The 26,764-nt window shown below is 48.5% G+C and overlaps 2 protein-coding genes across 6 annotated transcripts; both read right to left on the reverse strand.

Moving 5' to 3' along the window:
• Positions 1–4,556: 4,556 nt before the first annotated feature.
• SDHAF1 (succinate dehydrogenase complex assembly factor 1) lies at positions 4,557–8,643 on the reverse strand. 4 transcript variants are annotated; one of them, XM_061597608.1, is made up of 3 exons: positions 8,509–8,643; positions 6,887–7,048; positions 4,557–6,274 (listed from the first exon to the last, which is right to left on the reverse strand). In XM_061597608.1, exon 3 carries the CDS (start codon positions 6,229–6,231, stop codon positions 5,968–5,970), a length of 264 nt encoding a protein of 87 aa, XP_061453592.1. In that variant the 5' UTR covers positions 6,232–6,274; positions 6,887–7,048; positions 8,509–8,643; the 3' UTR covers positions 4,557–5,967. The 4 variants fall into 4 exon arrangements, with proteins under 4 accessions (XP_061453592.1, XP_061453591.1, XP_061453590.1 ...); XM_061597607.1 differs by having other exon boundaries at positions 8,437–8,643; XM_061597606.1 differs by lacking the exon at positions 6,887–7,048 and having other exon boundaries at positions 8,437–8,643.
• Positions 8,644–11,202: 2,559 nt separating this feature from the next.
• Positions 11,203–19,275, reverse strand: TBCB (tubulin folding cofactor B). Of its 2 annotated transcripts, none has more exons than XM_061597384.1 (6): positions 18,979–19,275; positions 16,171–16,314; positions 14,928–15,024; positions 14,149–14,340; positions 12,851–12,923; positions 11,203–11,943 (listed from the first exon to the last, which is right to left on the reverse strand). In XM_061597384.1, the coding sequence occupies exons 1-6, from the start codon at positions 19,087–19,089 to the stop codon at positions 11,826–11,828; spliced, it is 735 nt and encodes a 244-aa protein (XP_061453368.1). In that variant the 5' UTR covers positions 19,090–19,275; the 3' UTR covers positions 11,203–11,825. The 2 variants fall into 2 exon arrangements, with proteins under 2 accessions (XP_061453368.1, XP_061453369.1); XM_061597385.1 differs by having other exon boundaries at positions 19,140–19,273.
• Positions 19,276–26,764: the final 7,489 nt, after the last annotated feature.

Here is a 26,764-nt window from a genome sequence, read left to right on the forward strand (position 1 = left end):
CAGTATTCATAATACTGCACTTCTTTATGGAAATGAGTACTCTAGATTTCAGCTTTTATTTATATATTTATTAAATTTATATCCCGCCCTTCCTCCTGGAAGGAGCCCAGGGTGGCAAACAAAAACACTAAAAACACTCTAAAAATCTTAAAAACAAAAAACTTTACAACAAAGCTCTTTAAAAACATTGAAACAAAATATATTTAAAAACATCTTTCCAAGACAGACGTAGACTGGGATAAGGTCTCTACTTAAAAGGCTTGTTGAAAGAGGAAGGTCTTCAGTAGACGCCAAAAAGATAACACAGACTAATATGTCTAATATTTAAGGGTAGGGAATTCCGAGGTGTTGGTGCCGCAACACTAAAGGTCTGCTTCCTATGTTGTGCGGAATGAACCTCCTGGTAAGATGGTATCGCCAGGAGGCCCTCACCTGCAGAGCACAGCGATCAACTGGGTATATAAGGGCTAAGACGGTCTTTCAGGTATCCTGGCCCCGAGCTGTATAGAGCTTTGTACACCAAAGCCAGAACCTTGAACTTGGCCCAGTAGCAAATAGGCAGCCAGTGCAATTCTTTCAGCAGTGCGGTGGCATGTTGGCGATAGAGTGCTCCAGTGAGCAGTCTGGCTGCTGCATTTTGCACCAGCTTCAGCTTCAGCTGCCCAGCTTTTCTCGTTCTCCAGTGTGAATTCTGAAGAGGAATCCTTTACTTGTTTGGACAGTAGGTTAGAGTGAAAATGAAAAGGGCCCCTCTAGCCATGAATCTATGTTCTGGAGGACCAAACCAACTGGTCCTTGCCGTGGAGGCCATGTTGTTCATCATGGCAGCGATTAATCATAATTTCCCCATACTCTCAATTCACACTGAAGCCACAGAGACAGGGAAAAATTGGGTTTTAAATTTATTTTTATTTTATTTATTTATTTATTCTATTTCTATGCCACCTTTTGGCCAAAGGCCCTCAAGGCAGCTCACAAAAAAAAATTGAGAACTGTCACTAACTATGACACAGAGTAGTGTGTCTCTGGCCCTGGTGTCTCTGTGATGATGAAAGCCCAAGATATTTTGCACTGGAAACTTGAATGGCAGGCTGCCAGTTCTAGTTTTTTGTGGTGTTTGTGATGTTGTTTCCAATTGTTCTTAATTATGTATTTTAAACTGTTGTTATCTGCCCTGGGACCTCAGTTTGAAGGGTGGCTAATAAATAAAATAAAATAAAGCAACAACAACAATAATAGATTTCTGAGGTGAGATTGTACTCCAGGGATGGGGAACTGGCAGCCTTCCAGACAATGTTGAACTGCAAGTCCCATCATCCCTGACCACTGGCCCTGCTGGAGTTTGAAGTCCTATAACATCTGGAGGGCCACAGGTTCCCCCTCCCTGCTGCACTCCCTTGGGGGAAACTAAGGTACCCTTTAAGGAGGCAGGGAGGGGGAAAGTGTTGGCACAAAAAAGGGCACTCTAGCCAGTAATTTCTGATCTGGATGACTAAAGTAGTTGGTTCGTATTGTGTTCCATCTATCCAAGGGCTGTGAGGAGAGTGTCACTCAAGGGAGGCTGGCTCTTTAGGGCAAATGGGGCACTGCCCCACCAACCTCAGTCTGCCCTGAGCCAGCCCCCACCTTACTTACAGCCAGTCCAGGGAGTGGCCCTAGTAGTCAGCTGCCTCCTCCAGCCCTTAGTCTCAGTGTGGCCCCGGGTAGAACTCAGCAGGGAGGAGGATGGAGACACAACTAGAATCAGCTGGCTCTGCCTGTCATTGGCTGTGGCTCTGTTTATCATTGGCTCTGGCTCTGCCTACTGTTGGGCTCCCTGCCTTCCGCCCCACCAGTCCACCACTGGTGTGACCTTCCTATCACGCTATCTTCCTCTGACTCTTGCTCTCACCCCCCCCATTTCTTTGCAAAGGGTGGCTTTGGGGCAGAGTGGTATGCCAGTTTCATATTCTTGAAAACGTCTATGAAGCAGTGGACTTCTTCGTTTATGGAATCAGGGTAACCAACTTGGACCACAATCCCAAGACAACGACCTCTGACTCTTTGGGGTGGGTGAGTACACAGGTGCTAAAGCAAAATCACTCTGGTTACCTCTGGTCAGGGAGATCATTGCTGTTGGCAGCCAGCCACAAGGATATTAAAAGGGTTGAAGAGCCACAGATTCTGGAAGCAAAAGAGAGGGAGAAAACGTGGAAGAGTTATCAAGCTAACCCATGGCCCGGGAGTAAGTGAATGCAACTGTTTTCTCTTAAAACTTGGTAACCCGTCATGTAACAAAAAGGTGGAAGAAAGGAGCTAGGAATTTTTTTTGGTGAAAAACATGAGGATTTTAAGACTTCATCTTCTGTAGCGTTCAGCTCCTCAGGGCTTAATGTTACGGAGCTGTCTTTCAAAATGAATCTTCCCTTGACCCCTATCACTGCACAACTGTTTCTCATAAGCAATCAATACTCCCATCCAGCCTTGGCCAACCTGGTGCCCTCCAGATGTTTTGGACTACAGCTCCCACCTGCTCCAGCTAGCGCAGCTGTGCGATGCTAATGCTGATGGAAGCACAGCCATGGTAGCTGGGCTGGATGGGAGTTGTAGTCCAAAACATTGACAAGCTGGGGACGTCCCCTCCAGCTATCTCCACTTTTGAATTCTCCAATGATGGCCAAGCAAAGTTTGGCAGCATGGAAGGGATAACGCCTTCTTCTGGATGGGACTGCTTCAGGCTACAGAAGCTGCCTGTTTAAATAGTCACCCATAATAAAAAATAAATAATAAACAGTTTTGCGTATACAAGCTGTCGACCTGGCAAGCTGGGTTTTTCTTGAGCACTGGGAACTTTTCCCCTCCCTGAGCCAGTATCCAAACACGGAGGGATGAGCAGAGCTTCAGCAGCCCAGCATACAGGTGGCTTTTTTGACACAACAAACACCAAGTGTGCACCTAGGCTCTTCCACCTGGCTGTCGCAGAAGGGGAGGCGAGTCAGCGACGCCCCCTCCGACTCTGCTGGGACCAAATCCCATTCAGATGCTCCTCTCCCCATCAGTTGCTGTTCCACCTGGCCATTTTAAGAGTCACATGTCATTATGCAAGAACCAGTGCTTGACCTTGCCTCCCCCCCCACCTTCCTGTCTCTTTTGCCTTCTGTGTTGGGTCCATTAGCTTGTATGTCATTGTTTCACATTGTAAACAGCCATTTGCATTTGCAGAAAAGTGACATGTAAAAAGGTAGCCAGTAGGTAGGTAGCAAACAAACGCTTTTTCTGTTCTTTTGCCTAAAGCAGTTTGTAATGCAAACATACAGCCTACACTGGGCAGGTGGGACCTGAGCCCAGCGTGTTCTTCGACATTAACAGCAACTGCAACATTCACAAAAATAGCACAAAGGTGATGAAGTCACGGGTGGAAATATTCTGGAACAGGAAACCAAAAAGGAGATTCTCTGCTGGATTGGCGGACCAGTTTCCTCAAGTCGAGCATTCTCTTTCCAACAGCTGCGAAGCACTTAGCTAACATGCCCACTTGCTTTGGAGCCAATCCAACTGAAGTCAGTGGGACTTTATTTTTGAATAAAGGAGAATCAGATCAGCCTGAAAATAAGCCCTGGTGCCAACAGGACTCATGTCTGAGTAAATATTCTTAGGTGCATTAGCCATACTTGCGCACTGTAAAATGTAAGCAGACTTGATGGTTTATGAGCACAGCCAGCCCAAATGGTGTGCATGAAAGGCAGCTTCAAGGGGTCAAGGCTCAAGAACTATGCCTTCCCTTCTCCCTCCCAAAGCAGCAGCACCGGGGTGTGCAACGGCAGGTGGTCTACTTACGTGCAGGAAGGCGCAGAAATTTTAGTACCCAAGTTCCGGTTGGGGCAGGCCCCCCGTCCGCACGAACTCTGCCCTCCTCCTTCCAAGATAAGGTTAATCAATTCCCATTACGCCTTTATAGACTTAAGGTGGTGAATTTCTCAAGCAAGAGTCTGTAACTCTCAGGGACTTGGCTGTGTCACAGACTTGGAGGGCAGTCTCCCCCCCCACTCGTTTAGATGCACAAAGATTTGGAGAAAGGCGAAATCTGCTCAGTAAAGTTGCAGGAGTTAAGAGATTATGAAAAACCAGAAGAATCCTGCTATGCCCCTGTATTCAGCAGTGGGTAATCTGTGCTACACAGAATAGTATCCAAGGAATATCCATTTTTTCGGTTTTTAAACCCCTGCTCTCAGCTGGAATGAGTGGAGGCTGCTGGGGGGGGATAGGGAACTCTCACATGATTTTCCTTAGGGAAATGAGTGTTTCATTTTCCCTCCTCCACCCCAATTTGTGGTGATTCCCTCCCCCACATCCCAGCAGCCCTTATTCCCCATCCCACATTTTTCAAGAAGGCCCATCAGCCTCTGGAGAGGCTCTGTCAGAATGTAAGTAGCTGCAAGGGGGAAGCGAAGGAATGGGAAATATTATTGCCATGTACTTCCTTAAGTCAACTTATCTTAGGAGCCACGCTTTAGACTTTACGGTGCAACAGGCCTCCGCCAGGACTGCTACTGAAAGTAAATACAAATACACACACACAATAGTACGGCAGTTTTATTTCAGCTGCTGTAACCAGCAGTTGTGTTGAGAAATTCACTTTTAATACACCACCATCCCTCTTACTTTCCTTGGAAGGAGTTCATCCCCATTTGCCTTCATGTAAAGCACATAATAGTAGCACTCAAAGAGAAAAAAGTTCCTAGATGAGGCATTCGAGGATGCCTTCGACATACCTCAGCTTTGGCCTGTTCAAACATCCAGGAGTGATGTGCATTCATGAAAGAAGGATACAATGATGCCCTCCTCTTTCCAATGGCTCCAGTGTTAGTGGGGCAGTGAATCCGCTCCAGGTTTCATTCTGAACTTTCAAGCACCTTGGACAGCTCCTTGAAAGTTTGGACTAAAACCTGGAGCAGATTCGCTGCCCCACTGACATTGGAGCCACCAGTTTCCACTGGTGGAAATTATACCTCTGGGTACCTCGCTTTGTCTCTTCAAGTGACCATGATCAATATTATGCAGAGAAGCAGGTTAAGGGCTTCTTCAACTTGCCAAACAACTCTGTGTTAAAATGCAGATTCTTTGCCTAAGCATGCACCTCTGTTTGTTACACAAGTGAGGTCCTCTGTGTCACCCTCTACAAAAACACCTGAGGCTAAAGTTAAGGATTAGTGCTGTGGTATGGTGGGCATCAGTTCCTTCATGTATGGTCTGATGTGGATCCTTGAAGCTCAGATCTTGTAGAAACAATCTGGGGGAGTGAAATTACTCATTCTAAACAATCTTAAAAAGGCAGCACGCATGTACACCAGCTCTTTGGTAATTGTCCATTAGAATCAAAATTCCACCAGTGCGGAGCAACCAAGGGTACAAGTAAAGACTGAAAAACTGAGTTGAAATACATCTACACGGAGCAGCAAAACCGGTTTAACTGTCATGTGTGGGTGCTGGAGATCTCCGACACAAAATTCCCAACATCTGCACAGAATGGTAGTCCTCAGAGTCCCTCAAGATAAGATCAATCAGATCTGCTTAAAACAGTTTGACATCTGTAGGGAAGAGATGCTCTGGTTCACTTATAAAAAGAATGACAAAAGGAACAGAGTGAGGGAAGCAGAATGTTTCTGAACTGTGCTCTCTGGTGGCATTGCATAGAGCATTCAATCTATGGTGTCTGTATCTACAAGACCCATCCCTATTTATTCCAGTTTGCTATACTTCTGTCTGCCACGGAAGCAAAGGATGGGGAAACTGGAGCCCAGCAGCATCACAAGGACCACAACTCCCATCAGCTCTGACCACTGGCCATGCTCATAAAAAACAAACTGCAAGACCACAGCTTCCCCATTCCTGATGTAAGCTGTCCTAAAAATCAGCAGCTAGGAGAAATAATTAAGTCCATCAAAAACGGGCCTGAGACTTTTTCTGAAAAGCAAGATTCCAGGTTCGTCATTCCTCCTGCTTCGTTTTGACAAAGGCTCCCATCTGTTTGGTGTGGACGTCTCTGAGTTGTTCCAGCTGCCTTTGCCCGCGCCGGAGGAGGTACTCTATAAGCAGGACGTCTGTCCGGGGAATCTGGGCGTTCTTCTGGAACTCAGCCCGGATCTGAGGCAGGAAACCCGGCTTGCCCTTGCCAGCCCGCAGGAAGCTGCGGTACAGGCTGAGGACTTGCTTCTGAAGCTTGCTGTGGCGGGCCATTGGGTGCTCACTCATCCCTTCCAGCCAACCAAGGAGGACAGGCACGGCGGAGCAGGGGCTGGAGAACCAAGAGAAGAGGGGTCAGAATAAAGGATGGTGGAGGAGACTGAGGGCTGCATCCTTGCTGTTAGGATCATCATATAATACAATAGCTTTTCTCTGTTTTTGGGAACCACATCCTTGAGATAAGTTAATAAGTATACATTTGGGCCTAACTGTACCGAATGCTTCGATGTTTTTGTATTTTTATATTTTGTTGTACACCGCCCAGAGAGCTAATGCTAGTCGGGCGGTATAAAAATCTAATAAAATAAATAAATAAATAAATAAATAAATAAAGGACTTCTTCACACAGCGCCTAGTGAAGCTATGGAATTCGCTCCCACAAGAGGCAGCGATGGCCACCAACTTGGATGGCTTTAGAAGAGGATTAGACAAATAGACCTCCCTGGAGCAGATATGCGGCCTGTTAGCAGGCAATGACATATTTATACCTACTCAGGTGGCAAAATTTGCTCTAGCTGCAGGAAAAGAGTTAGTTACCTAAAACACCCTGTGGGTTGAGTGGGATGTGCCCCAGCGCTATTCTGACCATAGTATCTATACGCTAAGACATGGGGTGGGTTAAGGTATCTTCCTCTCAGGGGACGAAATTTTATTTGAACTGTACCGTTGCTCTTCCACTTTATGTTCTTCACCAACTTTTATTTCTCAGCCTCAGTTCCCTGTCTGTAAAACATACAGCTGCAACCCAATCAGTCATGTAGAATAAGTTCAGAGGAGGGCAACAAGGATGATCAGGGGACTGGAAACAAAGCCCTGTGAGGAGAGACTGAAAAAACTGGGCATGTTTAGCCTTGAGGAGATATGATAAGACTCTTCAAGTACTTGAAAGATTGCCCCACAGAGAAGAGCCAGGATCTCTTTTCAATCATCCCAAAGTGCAGGACACAGAATAATGGGCTCAGGAAGCCAGATTTTGATTGAACATCAGGAAAAACTTCCTAACTGCTAGAGCCAATGGAACCAATGACCTAGGGAAGTGGTGGGCTCTCCACCACTGGAGGCATTCAAGAGGCAGCTGGACAGCCACCTGTTGGGGATGCTTTAACTTGGATTCCTACATTGAGCAGGGGGTTGGACTTGATGGCCTTATAGGGCCCATCCAACTCTTCTATGATTCTGTTAATCTTAGTTGTTTAATTATGGTCCTCTCACATGGAAGAACATGTTGTTGCACTCATGTCCTTCTGGTTGGCTTCCCAGAGGCATCTGGTAGGCCACTGTGAGAACAGGATGCTGGACTAGATGGGCCCGTGGCCTGATCCAGCAGTCAGGTTAATCTTCTGTTCTTATGGGCCTGCCTGTCAATTGTGGTCATCTTCAGAGGCCCTGCTCCACAATCTGCCACCAAGAGACGTGTGGTTTGGCAGGGACAGGAGACAAGGTTTTTTCAGCGGCGGCATCCTAACCATGGAACTGTCTCCCAAAGGAGCTCAGATTCGCTCCTTCATTGCTGTCTTTTAGGTTAAATATTTCTGCTCTGCCAAGCCTCCAGATGCAGTTGGACTCCAACTCCCATCAGCCCCAGCAAGCATGGCCAATAGTCAACAATGATGGGAGTTGGGCATTTAATAAAAAAAAAATCTGAAGGGCACCAGGTTGGGGAAGGCTGCTTTAGTGTATTCTTGTCTCTTGGGGACTCATTTGCTTCAAAGCTGGGGGGGGTTAATTGTAAATTTTTTAATTGTGGCAGGGAGGCTTTGGAAGGACCAAAAGCCCTACATAAAAATCTCCTGCCCTATTAATTTTTTTTTGGGGGGGGGGAAGGCAACTGAAGTTTTTAATAGATTAACCAATGAAACACTGCAGCCTTGGTAAGAGGTGAAGAACAGCGTCCTAAGCGTACCTCACAGGGCTGTAGCGAGGACAATGAAAACCACAACGATCTGTATTAGAAGCAGAATTATTAAATAGTAGGGATGGCCGGATATATATATATATATATATATAAAAGGACTCCCCCGTTCAGCCTCTGTTTTGAACCCGGGGAGGGAGGCTGGAAGGAGCAGGTGGGCCAGCAACGGAGACCAGGGGGCCAGACCCCCAACTTCCGTGCGGCTGGGCGATCGGGGTCTCCGTAATGGCCTTGAAGGGACCGCCATGGAAAGGCGAGGACGCCGCCACCCCAGGGGGCCTGGTTATCAGGGGGCATAGTACCAGCAAAGTCGGGAAGGGGGAGCCAGCAGGGGATCGCGGGTCGTAACGCTGCCCCATAGGGGATCGCCTCACCGGGTGTCCCGCAGCGGAGGCTCCACCAAACGCAGACTCCGGGCGAAGGTGTAACAAGCGGTGCAACGTTGAGACACCGCCGCTGCATTCTACTCGCTTTCCATTGGCTCGGCGGCCGCAAGGGGGCGGGGCGTCCCCAGGAAGCTCCCGCCCGCTACTGAAAATCACGTGGGGGAAACGACGCTTAAGTTGGTTCCTAGTTCTCAGATCCTTATTTGCTTGAAAGTTCAAAAAACACTAAAAAAGAAAAGTTGACAGCTATAGCAACTTCAAGCCAAAGTTAATATGTCTCTGAACCCCAAAATGTTTGTTGGGGTACCCTGTATGATATATCTCGGTGATCAGGGGACTCTCCCCCGTCAAGAATAGCAGTAAATTTATGCAACCAAAATAATCAGGCTTCTGATATTATCATAAATGCATAATGATGTCATAAAATCATAAAAAATAAGTGAGGGTGCCCACCCCAAGATCTGCTCTGGGCCAGGACAAATCATACAACCCAGGAAAGGGGAGGGTGTCCTGTACGAGATGCCACTGCTTCAATTATTCATGCCCTGTGCCTAGCAGCTCTGGGCCAGGCAGGACACACTGGCATCTCGTAGAGGACACCCTCCCCTTTTCTGGAGTGTATGATTTGTCCTGGCCCAGAGCAGATTTTGGGGTTTGCACCCCCAGTTACTTATTTTTTATGATTTTATGACCTCATTATGCATTTATGATAATATCAGAAGCCTGATGGTTTTGATTGCATGATTTATTGTTATTCCTGACGGGGAGAGTCCCCCGATCACAGCGATATATCATACAGGGTACCTGAACATATATTTTGGGGTTCAGACACATGTTTACTTTGGCTTGAAGTTGAAGTTGGCCGCTCGAAATAAAAGTAAGTCGCCACTACTGTTTCGCCACCCCTGCTGCCGTTGTAACCGTGGCCTAGGCTTGCTCTAAAGCAGGAGTGTTCAAGCCTCCCTCGCCCACCAATCCCCACGCAGCCTAAAAAACTGTCCCTCCACTGCTCAGGAGTGCAGGGATATTGGATGTTCCTCTGCTGCGCGCAACGGTTCACAGACTGCAGAGCAGCCAGGTTGCCTATGTGGTTTAAGGCAAGGATAGGGAACCTGTGGCCCTCCAAATGTTGTTGGGACTACATGCCCTATCAGTCCTGACTGCTGGTTGTGCTGGCTTGAGTTTATGACAGGAGTTCAGCATGGGAGGGGCACATTCCTGGTTTAAGGGGAAATTACTGCCACCACAAAGGTCCACTTCCAGGACTTAGAAGACAGACATGAAGGCTGGTTTTGACACACACCCCCAAACCAAAGAAACCCTAAAAGGGGGCTCAGCAGTACCAAGGTCTTCCTCGTTAAAGAGGGTTAACAGCACTTAATCCACACTCACTTAAAAAAGATTTAAGCTTTGCTGCTATATGCTGCTTGACCACTTTAAGCAGGGCATTGGGAGTTACGTGGGCTTTTAAAATACACACATTTTGAGGGAGAGCTAGATCAGGGAACGCTACCATCATAGAGTCCTTGAAAGGATGGCTTCACCTACTGCCTAACCTCCCCAAAGGATGTAATTGAAAAAAAAATTGGCAAAAGCTTGAGGACACTACAGCTGCAAGACCACAACTGCCAGAGTGCTTGTTGCTTCCATACACCATCCCAAGTCTTCACTCCCATGCTTTTTTTTTTGCCACACTGCAAGAGAAGGCCTCCCCAACATTGCTACTGCACATTTATCTAGGCCCAGCCCTGGGCTAGATGCAACACTGGCCTCATAGAGAAGATGGCCCTTGGCCAGAATGCACGAAGATCTCGGCAGGGCTGGAGGAGAAACCAGAGGCAGGAGTCCGAGGAGCTGGGTAACGAGCAAACAAGGTGAGGCCCGCCTGGGTGATCCAGGCATAGATACTGCTATAGAACAAGGGCCACCAGAGCAAGACAGGGATGCTGTTACTGGCTGAAGGAGCAGGATGGTGGAAGGCATTGAGTTGGAGAGAAGGGCAACAGCTGACCCACTGAATGCAAAATGGGAAGGGCGATAGCAGCCCAAGGGGAGACAAGGGACAGAGAATAAGAACAAGAAGCTTGAAGCTGATGCAGAGAATGCTGGAGGGGTGATGCAAGCACGGCAACAGGAGAACATTAGTTTAGAAGATGCTTCCTGCACTGACCAAAGAAGAGAAATAGAGCAGAGAGGCAAGCCAGCAAGGAAGTCATTACACCGTTAAAGCAAGAGAGCTGCGTGAATACAGAGATCTCTCTACAGCAGGGATGAGGAACCTATCGCCTTCCAGATGATGATGTTGGACTAAAACTCCCATCAACCCTCATCAGTGGACATGTTGAAAGGGGCTGATAGGAGTTCAAGTCCATCACCCGGAAGGTCACAGGTTCCCCATCCTGGCGCTAGTGTGCAATTGATCATCCCCCACCCCACCCTCCAGCATTTGTATGAGCCCAGTGGAAGACCCCCCCTTCTATACAGAAGGCCTGAGGTTCAGACCCTGGCATCTTGATAGCATGGCTAGCAAGCGCCTCTGCCCAAGGACCCGGGCAGCCAGAGTAGGCAAGACCAGGCGAGATGGACAAAGGAGGCAGCTGCTCCTAAAACTCTGCCCAGCGTGTCAAGATCACCTGGAATTTAGCATGCAAGATAAAATAAGCTCACACAGAAGCACTCGTGTCTGGAATGTATTTTCTCCCAAAGTTTTAATCTGTAATTTTAACAGCATCAGCTAGTTGCACAAAAAAGTTTTCACAATGGGAAAAAAAGATGAATGGTCATAGAAATGTCTCCATTAATATATTTGCTTTTTTAAAAGCAGGAAGGTTCTCAGACAAATCTGCTTTGAGGTTCTCCTTCCAGCCTGTTCTGCTAACTGTCCAGCTGCTTCTGGAACCTGCAGGCATTACTATTGGGGTGGGGTGAGGGGGGAGAGGAACAGAAGAGACTTTGCTGCCACTCCCACCCCTTCAAGGATTGCTGCTACAATGCACAGACACACCAGGCTTCTCTATGTTACTGACCTGGCACAGAAGGGTGTGTTTGTGAGAAAAAAAATCACGTGGATGTGCATCTTCAATGAACAGACAGACAACCGGGGACAAGAAAAAACACCAACACAAGTCGAAGAATACAGAGCGGCTTCCACGTCTTCTCCCTCTGGCTCACCCAAGTGACATCCGGCACGGGATCAGAACATAGCAGCACACTGCAGAAAAAGCAGCACCCCGGCGGCTGCATTAACAGAGAGCATGGTGATCCCCTCCGCTTCCTTCGGCCACCCCCGCCTCTTCCTATCCCAATCACATTTCGTCATCCAGTCCGTAGTCCTCTTCTGGGAAATCCCCCATGGTGACGTTCCGGGGTTTCACAAAAGCTCCATACTTGGGCAGGCATTCGAAGTACTGCTTCCCATCCACACTGCAAAGAAAAGGGGGCCAAAACAAGCGTGGTCACACTCAGGCAGGGGGGATTCACAGAGCAGTGAGGAGAAGCTCAACTGGTAGAAGAATTGCCCAAGCCCCTATCCTCAGTACATACAGGAGTCTTTAAAGGCGAAAATCCCTAAAAATCTGCACCCAGGCAATAATACACGTTTGCTGCTTTTGCATAGTCCCTTGCTTTGTATGATTTATCCTGCCATTTTAAATATTTTGCATTAAAAAAACTTGTTGGCCAATGGGGGGGGGGTGTCAAGGAACTATGGGGGCGTAAGGAATTCACATTCTGCCCCCAAGCATTGGAAATGTTATTCAGTTACCTCTTTGGCTTCTGAGATCTCAGCAGCACTGAACACAACCCTTCAAGCATATCCTTCACTACTAAGGAATAGAAATGTGCTTTTTTTGTTTAAATGATGGCTGTCAGGAAGCTGAATTCCGTACACAATACAACATTCCGCACTCTTGTGGAATCACAGCATATACCTCCTCCGATCATGCATACAGGCTGGTTGGCCTTTTGCCTCTCCAGAGAAGCCATATATTTAATCTACTCTGAATACTGTGTATTGAACTGTTACCAGTAATGCCACTGAGGATGACTTGGAACAAACTTGGTCATGCTTTTATTTTTCTGAGGTGGCACTGAGTGAATCTATAAACACTATCCAAACACTGGATTTTTAGCTTAGTGCCCTTGCAACATTTCTATTAATAAGCGATGGCCTACATCAGACACAGAGCTAACTCTTGCAGGCAGCGTGCCATTGTTTGATGCTTCGCGGCATGAATCTTTGATGGCTTTGCCATAGCCATATAGACCCCATAATGGCCCAACCTAGACAGGAGTGCACAGCAAGGGCTGCCAGTTGGAGGGAGGGATTTACCTGCCATCATGCTTCCCCAAAGGCTCATCGTACTTTATGCCGATCCAGTAACCAGGCTTGAACTCCGTTAAGCCTATGAAGAATAAAGGGAAGGCATCTGAAAGGTGGGCAGGGTTATAACCCAATCCTAAGTCGGGCACAAGCTCAACTGGCCTCACTTCCTAGGAAGTGTGCTTTGGACTACAAGTCTTGGGCCGCTGCCTGGACTCAGTGGTGGGCTGGATAAGGACCAATAACCTGACTCTGACTCCTAGCAACACAGAGGTGCTATGGGTTGGTGGTTCCCGAGTTTGGATAATTGGTCAGTTGCCTGCTTTGGAAGGGGTCATTCTCCCTCTAAAAGAGCAGGTCTGTAGTCTGGGGGTGCTCCTGGATCCATCTTTGTCGCTATAAGTGCCTTTACCAGCTTTGGCTGTGGCCATTTCTGGACTGGGATAGTCTGACCACTGTTGTCCATGCACTGGTAACCTCCAGGCTGGATTACTGTAATGTGCTGTATGTGGGCTGCCCTGAGGTTGGTCTGGAAGCTGCAGCTGGTGCAAAATGCAGCGATGAGACTGCTCAATGGGGCAAGATATTGCCAGTGTGTTACCCACCTGCTCAAAGAATTGCACTGGCTGCCCATTAGCTACTGGGCTAAGTTCAAGGTGCTGGTTTTGGTGTTTAAAGCCCTATACAGCTTGGGACCAGGATACCTGAAAGACCATCTTATCCCTTATATACCCAGTTGATCACTGCATTCCCCAGGTGAGGGCCTCCTGCAGATACCATCTTATCAGGAGGTCTGTTCCACATAATATAGGAAACCGACCTTTAGTGCTGTGACACCTATCCTTTGGAATTCCCTCCCCTTAAATATTAGACAGGCGCCATCTCTGTTTTCTTTTTGGCACCTACTGAAGACCTTCCTTTTTCAACAAGCCTTTAAGGCAAAGACCTTATCCCAGTCTGCATCTGTGTTTGAACTGCTTTTAAGATGTATAAAATATGTTTTTAGTGTTTTATCGCTTGTTTGCCACCCTGGGCTTCTGGGAGGAAAGGCGGGATATAAATTTAATAAATAATACTAATAAGTAAGTCTTACTGTGACTTGAAGCAGCTTATGCAATGAGAAACGCTCATAATCCTTGTTCAGTCAATTTGTTTTACAGAATTCCACAAAAATTGTGCTTCAAGGCCACCCCATTTAAGGAGAGAAAGCAAAGAGGAGTTGAGAGTGCTCCTCACACTAGCTTCCTCACTCTATTTCAAATGCCCCATTCTAAGTGCACAGGAAGTAGGGATCCCCACGTACTCACCAACATACATCACTGTCCCCCGTTTGCTGGGCTGCCCTGCCGCCCGCACCTCACACCTTGCCCCCACAGAAATGGCTTCTGCCAGGGCCTTCTCCTCCGCCAACTTCTCCTCTCTCTCTGTCTCCTTCTTCAGCATTTCTTCCGTGTTGTACTGTCCCAACTTACTGTGTTTCATGAAGGAGCGTGCTGTACCTGTAGCACAGAGATAGGATGGGAATCCATTAAAAAGAAGTAAAGCAGCTTCCCTTGAAGCAGCAAAGAGTACTAGGCTCCCTTGAGAAACTCTCAGATTGAAACAAGGCCATCTACATGGGGATGCTGACCCTGCTATAATTGGTTTACCAAAACAAACCAGGAAACAACAGTAATAAAAACATAAGAAGAGTTCTGTAGCTAGATCAGACCAAGGGCCCATCAAAGTCCAGCATTCATTTCCCTACAGGGGCCAATCATGTCTCTGGGAAGCCTGCAAGCAGGACCTGAGTGTAACAGCAGCACACTCCCCTTTGTGAGTCCCAAGAAGTGGCATTCAGAGGCATACTGTTTCCAACACATAGCTATTGTGGCTAGCAGCCATTGATAGCACTACCTTCCCTGCATATGTCTAATAATCCTCTTTTAAAGTCATCCAAGAATGCAGCATTCACTATGCATCAGGCCCATGGAACTCATTAAACAAAGAGCCAACTGCAAGAACTCTTTAAGACACTATTTCTGGGATAAGATAGCTTTTGCTCTTCAAATGCACATTCATTTTGGACATTGCCATAAACTCTCACCTCTCCTCTTGTCATATTCAGAATCTGGTAGTTCGAATTTCTCTACCCTCGACACATCTTCATATTCTCCGATTGTTGCACCACTCCTGTCAGTAACCTGCAGCCCCCCCCCCCCCCAAAAAATAGCCCCTTCACATTACTGGATTTTTTTTTCGATGCAGAAACAAAAGAGCAATCAGCTTGCTAAGTTAAAAAAAAGTATGCCAAGTTGAAACCAATTGCAAAAGGGCTCCAAGTTCTATTTCATAGATGGCCATTTGCAGTAGGTTTCATTCTTTTCTTTTTTAAAAAATAGGGATTGAATTTATATATCGAACACACTGATACTACTAGGAATAAATCCAGCTATTAAATGCACACCAAAATTAAGAGGTCACATTATTTTATTATTTAAAGCATGCCACCAATGTACATGACACTTTACAGAGCAACATTAAGACAAATAGTCCTCATTTCCACAGAACTTAAGAATCTACATTTCAGCAGCAAGGGAATCCCCATCGTCATAACCTACTGCAACATGTAACTAATCAATAACCCCTATTTCAGTTTCCCTCCCCTGTGTCTGTTTCTAGATTGTAAGAACCTTGGGACAGAAACCTATTCTCTCATTCTTTTCAGAAAATGACATTTTTATCTTATTTATTAACATTTACTAACAACATTTGCAGGCTGACCTTCATCACATCATAGCAATCCCTGGAGAGTTTCAAACACACTAAAATATACAACAAGCAGTTAGATGCACACTAAATAAAACAATCACACCTAAAATGAGATGGCATTCACTAATGCACCCCTAGTGCATGGAAGAACAGAAATGTTTTTACTTGGCAGGGAAGCCTATCTGACATCCCTACCTTGAGGGGAAGGGAGCTCCATCATCAGGAAACCACAACAGAGAAGGCTCTTGACAGTGCATGTCTGACAGAATAGGGGAAATGAAGGGACAATAGTAACAATCACGCTCAGAAGAGGCTTATGCTTTGGAGAACACCAACGAGAGCGGACTTCCAAAGCAGGGAAACAACCAGACATCATTTTCTTCAGAATTGGACAGGTGCTTAAGAGGGCATACTCTGTTGTGCTTGCAAGCATTTGCTCAGGAGTGTAGGAGGCTCTTATGCAGCCCAGTCCCCAGAACTCCATTCCGCTATTTCTTGCAATAACAAAAGAATCTCTAAGGTAGGAGAACCTTGGCCAGCCTTCTCTTCTCTTGGGGAAGAACCAGCTCAATACTCACGTGAATCCTGCACCCGTCTTCAATGGGGTAAGACCCCAGCAAGGCCTCATCGCTGTCCAGCTTCATCACAAACTTGTCGTCTGGAGTATAGAGTTCGAGATCCATGCATGATGCCGGGCTTCCCACAACCAATTCCAGCTTACACTGTTCATGCAGAATCAAGCAGAAGGGGAAGAATATTTCTCGGACAATAGGTGACATGAAACATCCCATCCCTTGCCCTACCCAACATTAGCCACAGCAGTAATTTAACACCAATTTGGGCTAGTCGTGTTTGAGCCCTACAGTGAAAGGGATACATCAAGCAGTTGCCTGTCAGTGCAAAGGCACCTTAGTGGTGACTGTAAGCTAAGGTCAACAACAAATTCCCTTCAATCTACTCTGGCCACAGAAGAGATGCTTTGTGGCCCACCAGTTGCCAACTTAAAGTTCATAAGGGATAATCAAAGAGGTGCCTCTGGCAACAGATCCTGAAGGTTGGGCATGTTGAGGGATGGGGTTGTCCACACAATCCTTCTCTTGCTTCACAAAATGGCTCTCCAGAAAAACAAGTTGCTGACCAGAGCTCTAAATCCTCTGAGCAACAAGCAAGTTGCCCCTGTGATGGATAGCTCCTAGCATATGGTGTTAAGTAGGGTAAAGCGGCATTCGTAACAGAGATGGGAGAGGAGAGCGTGGGCAAACACCACCCCCAATATTTCATGCTAGTTTCCCACTGCCAGTATAGAAAAATAGATGCTGGCAGGAAACAAAAGCTAGAATTTGGCACAAGGCCACATGCTGCAGCAATGGGGGGGGGGAGAGAGAGAGAGAGAGCAGGAAACCTGGTTGGCCAGCTTACTTAACTGGGCATTGGTCACCAGCTGTCAAGCTGCTGTTAATCCCAGTTTGGATGACTAGAACAGATTTTTTGTTGACGGAGCCCTGTTTGCTGGGGTTTGTAGCTCAAAGTAAGATCCATTGCCACCACCACCACCCAAAACAACCATGGAAGCAAAAAGAAGCAAGCTCAGACTTGAAGCAGGCACAAGATCAGTGGAGTCAGCTATCTGTGGAGGAGCCGTGTGTGCCCACACAAAGGGCATAAAAATCCCCATGATCAAAAGCAGACCATGAAGTTCAAAATCTAGTTGCAAAGCGCAAACTCGGGTCATCCTCCAATATCAAAGCAGAGACATCTTTGATTTCTTCACACAGGATCCTCTCTACATTGGGAGGACAGAAATACACCAGCGTTGACATGCCTTCAGAAAGCAAAAACAGCAAAACAGCCACCACTCTGCATTCTAGGGCCACTGCAGTCCTTGGATAAACCAAATACACCTGCAGCAATCTGTCTGCCACAAGAAATCCATGCGGCGTGGCACCAAAGGGGCTATGCCACTGCCGGCAGCACAGGAATCGCTTTCCCCATAACAGACATCCCACATCCATGCAAGCATCCTCTTCAGGGAGCCTGAAGATGCTCCTATGACAACACTCCACAGGACAGAAGAGCGCAACGCAGTAAGCCATTCATATGCTCCTGGCAGCAATGGAGCCTGTGCCAAGCCAAGAGTCTGTTGGTGGCAACAACAACAGATATAGCCATGAAAGTTGTTTGAGTCCCCCCAAAATCTGTGGAATGTTAGGGCTCATCTATATTTTAGAGCCCCTAGGCATGAACTTTTCCCTGAAGTACATCTTTGGTTGGCATTATGCTAGGACAGAATTGGCCAGTGGGTATAAAAAAACAGCATTTTGAGAATCTCCACTTTCTTTGTAAAGGCGAGAACCGGGGAGGGGGGGGTCTAGTAAGAGTCCAAATCCAATCTCTTTGAGGAGAGAAATGTTTATTACTCTAGTTCAATTTGGGGGGAGGGGGGAATGAATTCACCAGGGAACCCTAGAACTGTGATGGGGTGTGTGAGATCCAGATGGGGGAGCGTCCTCCTTGGATACCCCCTTTTTTAATGGGAGGGAGATTTCCTCAGGAGGGCTGCATGAGGAATCCAACTTGGTTTTTAAGAAGGGAGGGATCCAATTTTGTTATATATATTTTGTAAAGGATGGAGGAACATACAACAGAGGGAGGGAAAGAGACAGACGGGGGTGGGGGAATCTCACCTAGGAGGGTCCTCCCCTTATTTTCGAAAGTGTCCTAATCCAGTATCCTTGGGTTGCATTCACCCAAGTCCTATTCATAGCAGTCCCAGTGAAATTAAGAAACGCAAGTTAGTCCTGTCTATTAACTTCAATGGGTGTCCTCTGAGCAGGAGTAGCACTGAATACCACCCCTTTTTGTGGGGGGAGCTCTGTCATTGAGGGGGGGGACTTCCTAGGCCATATACTTTTTGAGGGGGAAGCCTACAAATGGAGGGGGGAAGAGGCAGGCAGGGGGGTCTTCCCCTATTTCCCAAAGGGTCATAATTCACCCCCCTTTTTTCCAGACAGGGAGATGAGGACCTTCGTTCATTTTTTGAGGGGGGCACTTCCTAAGTAATATCCTTTTCAGGGGGAGTGCTACCTGTGGGGGGATGGAGAGGCAGGGGGGTCTCTCCCTATTTCCCAAAGGGTCATAATTCACGCCCCCTTTTTCCCAGGCGAGGGGGGTCCTAATCCATATCCTTTTAAGGGTGGAGGGCTACATAAGGGGGGGCGTCTCCCTCTATTTCCCAAAGGGTTATGATGCGCCCCCTCATTCTCTCAGAGGAGGGGGGTGACAAACCTCGTTCATTTCTTTAGGGGGGGAGAGATGTTCCCACTTCATATCCTTTTGGGGGGTCCTACTCAAGGGGGAGGGGCTCCCGGGTCCCTCCCACCCGCTACCTTGAACTCGGCGATGGTGAGCCCGCGGGCGTATCGCTTCAAGGCCCGGAAGGAGTTGAGGGTGCTGCTGATGGACACCGACACCACCGCGGGCGTCCCCGTCACGCTCATCCCGACCCACCGGCTGCCCCAACACCCCCGACCCAAAACACGGCGCTCGCCTCCGTGGTCGCCGCCGCTCCGCCTCAGACTCTCCTCACGGGCTGCTCCCGCCGCCCAGCCAATCAGTCACTGGCCTCTCCCACGGCCAGCCAATCGCCTAATAGTTAGCCCGCCTCCGCTATCTTTCCCGCCAATGAGAGTCGAGACTAAAAAAAAGAAGAAGCAAGTCATGCAAGTATCTCCTCATTTGTCGCTCGGGTTTTATCCCTCCCTTTCTCTTGCTCCACCCATGAAGTCCGCGCAGGATGTTCGCCAATAGAAAGCCGGGATATTTCTAGAGTAAGACGTTTGCGGCCAATGGTAAGACGCGATGTAGGCGCCAGGAAGAGATTGAAGCCACCTTAAAGTGAGGGCAAGGCTTGCTGCAGAGGGGAATGTGCGCAATCTAGGATTGCGGGGAGAATCGATGGAAAAATGGGATATTGTGGCACTGAGATTTGGGGATGGAGATGAGGTGGAGACACACATACAGTATTTTTTTTTTTTGCATCAGCCACCGGCCTTTGCAATTTGGGCATGTACATATATTATACACACAACTAAACAGATCATAACAGTGCCAAATTAAATTTAAAATTCTGCTGATTAAATCTCGGAGAGCCTCATCATGGCCCTTATTTAAATGACAATCGCTAAAAAAAATGCGGTCTTTGCAGTCTAGCAACTTCAAATATAGAAGGGGGAGTGGAGTGTATGCATGATGGATCCTATTTGATGTTACCCAAATAATAATAATAACATATTTTTTATTTTACTATTACTATTATTATTACTACAGACCCTTTTTGGCCCGAGACCTGCATTCCTGCTTGCCAACCCCTCCCCCCGAGGGTAGCCCCCTGGCACTGAGGTAGCCAAAGGTGGGTGTGGATCACATGCATACTCTGCAAACACACACAAAGGAGGGCAGAGGCCCACAGTCCCCCATTCTGAGCTGCTCCCTGCAGGTCAATGCTCTGCTAAGCACAGAGGTTTCTCCGCTTACCCCAGTACTGTGTCTACCTATTTTTATTTTTTGCTGTCGACCAAATTAGTGGGATCAGGCTGCCGGAAAAATGTCCTTGTGGACCAGATCAGGCCCCCTGATTTGGGGGTTTGCCACCTTTGTTATAAATGCAAGGCACTTCAAGCGCAGTGACAAATTAGTAGAAGACATGTCTCTGCCCCCAACAGCTTCCAGTCTGGAATTTGACACAAGGGGAAGCCGCAGAAGGAAAGAGGGGAGGGAAACAGGGTTGTTAAAACAAAAAGGGATTGTGAAAAAAGTAGGAAGGAAATGTACTGCCTTCAAGTCGATTCCGACTTATGGCGACCCTATGAATAGGGTTTTCATGAGGCTGAGAGGCAGTGACTGGCCCAAGGTCACCCAGTTAGTGAATGGGCAGTAAAATGGCAAATGCAATTCATTGTAAACAAACTTAACATGATGCATGTTGGGACAAAAAAACCCTTAATTTCACATAGTGTCTTGCAAAAGTAATCATACTCCTGACCAATGCTCTCATATTACTGAATTACAAATGGTACATCATAACTTTGTTCTGTATGATATTATATTTCGAAACACTGAAATTCAAAATCAATTATTGTAAGGTGACATTGGTTTTATGTTGGGAAATGTTTGTAAGAAACATAAAAAACTGAAACGTGTTGCTTGCATAAGTATTCAACCCCCCCACATTAAGGTACTGCATATGCCCATGGGGTCTTAACTGGCAGTGACTGACCAGGAATGAGATCTTGGGGTGGAGGATAGCTCAATGAAGATGTGGACCTAGTGTGCAGCAGCTGTGAAAATGGCAAATTCCATGCTAGGGATCATTAGGAAAAGTATTGAAAATAAAACTGCTGGTAGCATAATGCTGGGACCACCACCTCCACCACCCTTCCCTGTGGGACTTCTGCCTGGCAGGACCAGGCCCCAGGTACCCAGCCAGCTAGGACTGATTCTCACCACCTGTCCCTCTTTGGAGGGATGCATAAGCTGGCTGGCTGAGGTGGCCTGGGAGACCCAGTGCCTGCAGGAAGAAGAGACCATTGCCCAAGGCAAGGAGAGGCTGCCGCCGCCGCCGCCGCCGCCGCCGCCGCCGCCGCCGCCGCCGCCGCCGCCGCCGCCGCCGCCGCCGCGGGACCAGAGGCTGCTGCTGTTGCGCTGCTGCTGTGGCTGCAGGACCGCCACCTCCACCACCCTTCCCAGAGGGACTTCTGCCTGGCAGGACCAGGCCCCAGGTACCCAGCCAGCCAGGACTTGATTCTTACCACCTGTCCCTCTTTGGAGGGATACATAAGCCGGCTGGCTGAGGTGGCCTGGGAGACCCAGTGCCTGCAGGAGGAAGAGACCATTGCCCAAGGGAAGGAGAGGCTGCTGCTGCTGCTGCTGCTGCTGCTGCTGCTGCTGCTGCTGCTGCTGCTGCTGCTGCTGCTGCTGCTGCTGCTGCTGCTGCTGCTGCTGCTGCTGCTGCTGCGCTGCTGCTGTGGCTGCAGGACCACCACCTCCACCACCCTTCCCAGAGGGACTTCTGCCTGGCAGGACCAGGCCCCAGGTACCCAGCCAGCTAGGACTGATTCTCACCACCTGTCCCTCTTTAGAGGGATACATAAGCCGGCTGGCTGAGGTGGCCTGGGAGACCCAGTGCCTGCAGGAGGAAGAGACCATCGCCCAAGGGAAGGAGAGGCTGCTGCTGCTGCTGCTGCGGCTGCAGGACCACCATCTCCACCACCCTTCCCAGAGGGACTTCTGCCTGGCAGGACCAGGCCCCAGGTACCCAGTCAGCTAGGACTGATTCTCACCACCTGTCCCTCTTTGGAGGGATACATAAGCCGGCTGGCTGAGGTGGCCTGGGAGACCCAGTGCCTGCAGGAGGAAGAGACCATCGCCCAAGGGAAGGAGAGGCTGCTGCTGCTGTGCTGCTGCTGTGGCTGCAGGACCACCACCTCCACCACCCTTCCCAGAGGGACTTCTGCCTGGCAGGACCAGGCCCCAGGTACCCAGCCAGCCAGGACTTGATTCTTACCACCTGTCCCTCTTTGGAGGAATACATAAGCCGGCTGGCTGAGGTGGCCTGGGAGACCCAGTGCCTGCAGGAGGAAGAGACCATCGCCCAAGGGAAGGAGAGGCTGCTGCTGCTGCGCTGCTGCTGCGCTGCTGCTGCGCTGCTGCTGCGCTGCTGCTGCGCTGCTGCTGCGCTGCTGCTGCGGCTGCAGGACCACCACCTCCACCACCCTTCCCAGAGGGACTTCTGCCTGGCAGGACCAGGCCCCAGGTACCCAGCCAGCTAGGACTGATTCTCACCACCTGTCCCTCTTTGGAGGGATACATAAGCCGGCTGGCTGAGGTGGCCTGGGAGACCCAGTGCCTGCAGGAGGAAGAGACCATCGCCCAAGGGAAGGAGAGGCTGCTGCTGCTGCGCTGCTGCTGTGGCTGCAGGACCACCACCTCCACCACCCTTCCCAGAGGGACTTCTGCCTGGCAGGACCAGGCCCCAGGTACCCAGCCAGCCAGGACTTGATTCTTACCACCTGTCCCTCTTTGGAGGGATACATAAGCCGGCTGGCTGAGGTGGCCTGGGAGACCCAGGCCCGGCAGGAGAAAGAGACCATCACCCAAGGGAAGGAGAGGCTGCTGCTGCACTACTGCTTTCTTTTTTTTGCTTTCTTTTTTTTATTATTTGTATTTGTGTGGCTGTGTCAGTCATGTGTGAGTGTGTGTTTATATTGATTTAGTTTAATTTAATTTAACTTAATCAATTTACAGTTGTTATAGGGTACGGAGGCGGGTCTCCGGACCAATATTGTTTTAGGGTGGGTGGCCTGTTGACTGGCAGATAGGGATAGAGGCATGTGCAAGCCAGAGAGGGAGGTGAGGGGCCAAGTTATAGAAAAATTGGGTGGCAGGCGCTGGAAAGGTGCTGCTGGCAGACCATGCCAGAATAGGGGAACAGGGGATAGATGCATTATACCCATCCCCTGTTCCGGGTTGGCCCAGAACCAGACGAAAACTGGGCGACGCAAGGTTCCTACCGACCTTCGACTGCTGTTATGTAATGCCAGGTCTGTGGTACAAAAAACTTCGCTCATCCATGATATGATCTTGGATGAGCGGGCAGACCTGGCATGTATTACAGAGACTTGGTTGGATGAGGCCTCTGCTCCCATTCTTGAGGCCATGTATCCACCAGGTTTCCGTAACACACAGCAGCCGAGGGTGGGAAGGCGGGGAGGGGGCGTGGCAGTCATCTATCGAGAGTCTTTGGTTTTTGCCAGACCTCCTCTCCATAGGACTCAATTTGTTGATTGTATGTACTGGAGGTTGGGCCTGAAGGGCAGTTTGGGGATCCTGCTAGTGTACCGCCCACCCCGCTGCACAGCAGACTCCCTGGCCGAGGTGCTGGAGGTGGTCTCGGCTGTACGGGCGTTGTCCCCAGAATTGTTAGTGCTGGGTGACTTCAACGTGCATGTCGAGACCACTCTCACTGGAGCCCCTCGGGATTTCCTGGAAACCATGGCTTCCTGGGAACTGCACCTTAGTAATATTGGGTCCACCCATGTAGCCGGTCATGCTCTCGACCTTGTGTTTGTCCTGGGAGAGGAGAGAAGTGCTCTGAAGTTGGGAGTGGTTTATTCCACCCCTGTGTCATGGTCAGATCACTACCTGGTAAACATAGACTTCTCAATGCCACACCCCCTCCGCAGGGGCGAAGGACCTATTAGAATGGTCCGCCCCAGGCGCCTGATGGATCCAGATGGATTCCTGACTGCGCTAGGGGATTTGGAACCTGCTGAAGGTCGCCCAGTCGAAACCCTGGTGAGGGAGTGGAATGATGGGATCACCAGGGCATTAGACCGGGTGGCTCCGAAACGTCCTCTCCCCCTGAATAGAACTCAGTTAGCACCATGGTATACACCATGGTTGCGTACTCTGAGACAGGAGGTGAGATGACTAGAACGCCGGTGGCGGAAATCCCGCTCCGAAGATGTCCGGACACAGGTTAGAGCAGCAGTAGCTGCCTACCAAGTGGCAATAAAGGCAGGAAAGAAGGCTTTCTTTGCTGCCTCTATTGCGTCTGCGGAGTGCTGTCCCAGGAGGCTGTTCCAGGTGGTCCAAAGCCTGGTCGGTCCGGTTGCCCAGGAACCCTTGGAACAGTCAAAGGCCTCCTGTGACACATTGGCAAAGCACTTCGCCGATAAAATCGAACACTTACGGAGCTCGATCCCGTGCGCCGTGGATACAGTAAGTGAACCAGAGTTGGCCAGTTTCATGCTGGTAAGTTGGGATCGGTTTCAGCTTCTCCCTTCTGAGGATGTGGACAAGGTGCTTTCGACTGTGAAGCCTACCACTTGCCTAACTGATCCTTGCCCATCGTGGCTCCTTATGAGCTGCAGAGAGAAATTGGGCAAGGGGATTAAAGCGGTGGTAAATGCATCCTTGAAAGAGGGTGTGATGCCATCAGCCTTCAAGGAGGCAATTGTAAAGCCCATCTTGAAGAAGCCCTCCTTGGATCCCCAAGTTTTCAATAACTTTTGCCCCATTTCGAACCTACCATTCTTGGGCAAGGTCATTGAGCGAGTGGTGGCCAACCAGCTGTCGACACACTTGGATGAAACGGATTACTTGGATCCATACCAATCGGGTTTCAGGACTGGTCACGGAACTGAAACAGCCTTGGTCGCTCTGGTAGATGATATGAGGAGGGCATTAGATAGGGGAGAATTCACCTTTCTTGTCCTCCTCGATCTCTCAGCGGCTTTTGATACTGTCGACCACAGTATCCTTTTACAGCGCCTGGAGGGATTGGGAATTGGAGGCACTGTATTACAGTGGTTCCGTTCCTTTCTCTCCGATAGGTACCAACAGGTAGCATTGGGGGGGAGGTTTCAGACCCTTGGCCTCTCAATTGTGGTGTGCCACAGGCCTCTATCCTCTCTCCCATGCTATTTAACATTTATATGAAGCCGCTGGGGACAATCATTAGGAGATTTGGGCTGCAGTGTCACCAATATGCGGATGACACTCAGCTCTATCTCTCGTTTAAATCTTCATCAGAGTTGGCTGTGGAGACCTTGTCCAAGTGCCTGGAATCGGTGAGTGGATGGATGGGAAGGAACAAGCTGAAGTTGAACCCCGATAAGACCGAGGTGCTACTCGTGAGGGACAAGAGAAGGTTGGGAGATGTTGACCTGAAGTTCAATGGGGTGAGTCTACCCCTGAAGGACCAGGTCCGCAGCCTTGGGGTTGTGCTTGATACCAGGCTGTCCATGGAGGCTCAGATTTCAGCAGTGAGCCGGGCAGCCTGGTATCAACTACACCTCATACGAAGGCTGCAACCCTACCTTCCTGTTCATCAGCTCCCACTGGTAGTACACGCCCTGGTCACCTCTTGATTGGATTACTGTAATGCGCTCTACGTGGGGTTACCCTTGAAAACGGTCTGGAAACTACAACTTATACAAAACGCGGCGGCTCGACTACTTACGAACAGTCACCGCCGGGATCACATCACACCAGTGTTGTTCGATCTACACTGGCTTCCAGTTGTCTTCTGGGCCCAATTCAAGGTGTTGGTATTAACCTTTAAATCCCTATACGGTCTTGGCCCAGTTTATCTAAAGGAGCGCCTTCAACGCCACCAATTATGCCGCCCGACAAGATCAGCCACACAGGGCCTTCTCTCAATCCCGCCGACAAACAGCTAGATTGGCGGGAACTAGAGAGAGGGCATTCTCAGTGGCGGCCCCCACCCTTTGGAACTCCCTCCCACAAGATCTACGGCACGCCTCTTCCCTAAATGTATTTCGTAAAGCCTTAAAGACCGGGCTCTTTCAACAGGCCTTTGGGATTTCCAGGGAGGGTTAACTTTTATGACTGAAATGCCTCTTACCCTGCACTAATATTGTTGTTGCTGCTGTATTGATTATATATTGTATTAATGTATTTTATCACATTGTGTTTTAACTGTTTACATGTACGTCGCCTAGAGTGGCCATCGGCCAGATAGGCGACACATAAATTAAAATTTATTATTATTATTATTATTATTATTATTATTATTATTATATAAATCTATGGTGCAGCTGCATTTGGAATAGTATATCCAGTTCTGGTCACCTCACCTCAAAAAGGATACTGTAGAGCTGGAAAAAGTTCAGAAAAGAGCAACCGGAATCAAGCAGAGGGACCTACTCCCATATGAGAAAAAATTGCAGCATTTGAGGCTTTTTAGTTCAGATAAAAGGCGAGTAAAGTGTATAAAGTTATGCCTGGCATGGAGAAAGCGGAGAGAGAAAAGTTTTTCTCCCTCTCTCATAACACTAGAACTCATGGGCATCCAATGAAGCCGAATGTTGGAAGATTCAGGACAGACAAAAGGAAGTCCTGCTTCACACAGTGCATAGTTAAACTATGGAATTCACTCCCACAAGAAGCAATAATGGCCACCAACTGGGGTGGCTTTAATTTTTTTTTCAATTAATTTTTATTCAGATTTTCAAAACCAAAAGAATACAAAAAAAAAAACCACAGATCAATACAATAAAAAAAGGAAAAAAAAGAAAAACTATTGACTTCTGATTTGTCGTAGTTCAGCTATAAGTCTATAATATATAACAAGCCTGTCTCTTAATAGAT

Source organism: Rhineura floridana, chromosome 15, assembly GCF_030035675.1.
Source record: "Rhineura floridana isolate rRhiFlo1 chromosome 15, rRhiFlo1.hap2, whole genome shotgun sequence".
Lineage (NCBI taxonomy): Eukaryota > Metazoa > Chordata > Lepidosauria > Squamata > Rhineuridae > Rhineura > Rhineura floridana.

What these genes read in the sequence shown, in the direction of transcription:
- SDHAF1 (XM_061597608.1), bottom strand. Translation starts at nt 6,231, where the DNA reads ATGAGTGAGCACCCAATGGCCCGCCACAGCAAGCTTCAGAAGCAAGTC.
- TBCB (XM_061597384.1), bottom strand. Translation starts at nt 19,089, where the DNA reads ATGAGCGTGACGGGGACGCCCGCGGTGGTGTCGGTGTCCATCAGCAGC. An exon ending in AAGACGGGTGCAGGATTCAC is followed by an intron (nt 15,025 to 16,170) that starts GTGAGTATTGAG and finishes GGGGGGCTGCAG; the next exon opens with GTTACTGACAGGAGTGGTGC. An exon ending in TGAATATGACAAGAGGAGAG is followed by an intron (nt 14,341 to 14,927) that starts GTGAGAGTTTAT and finishes TCTGTGCTACAG; the next exon opens with GTACAGCACGCTCCTTCATG.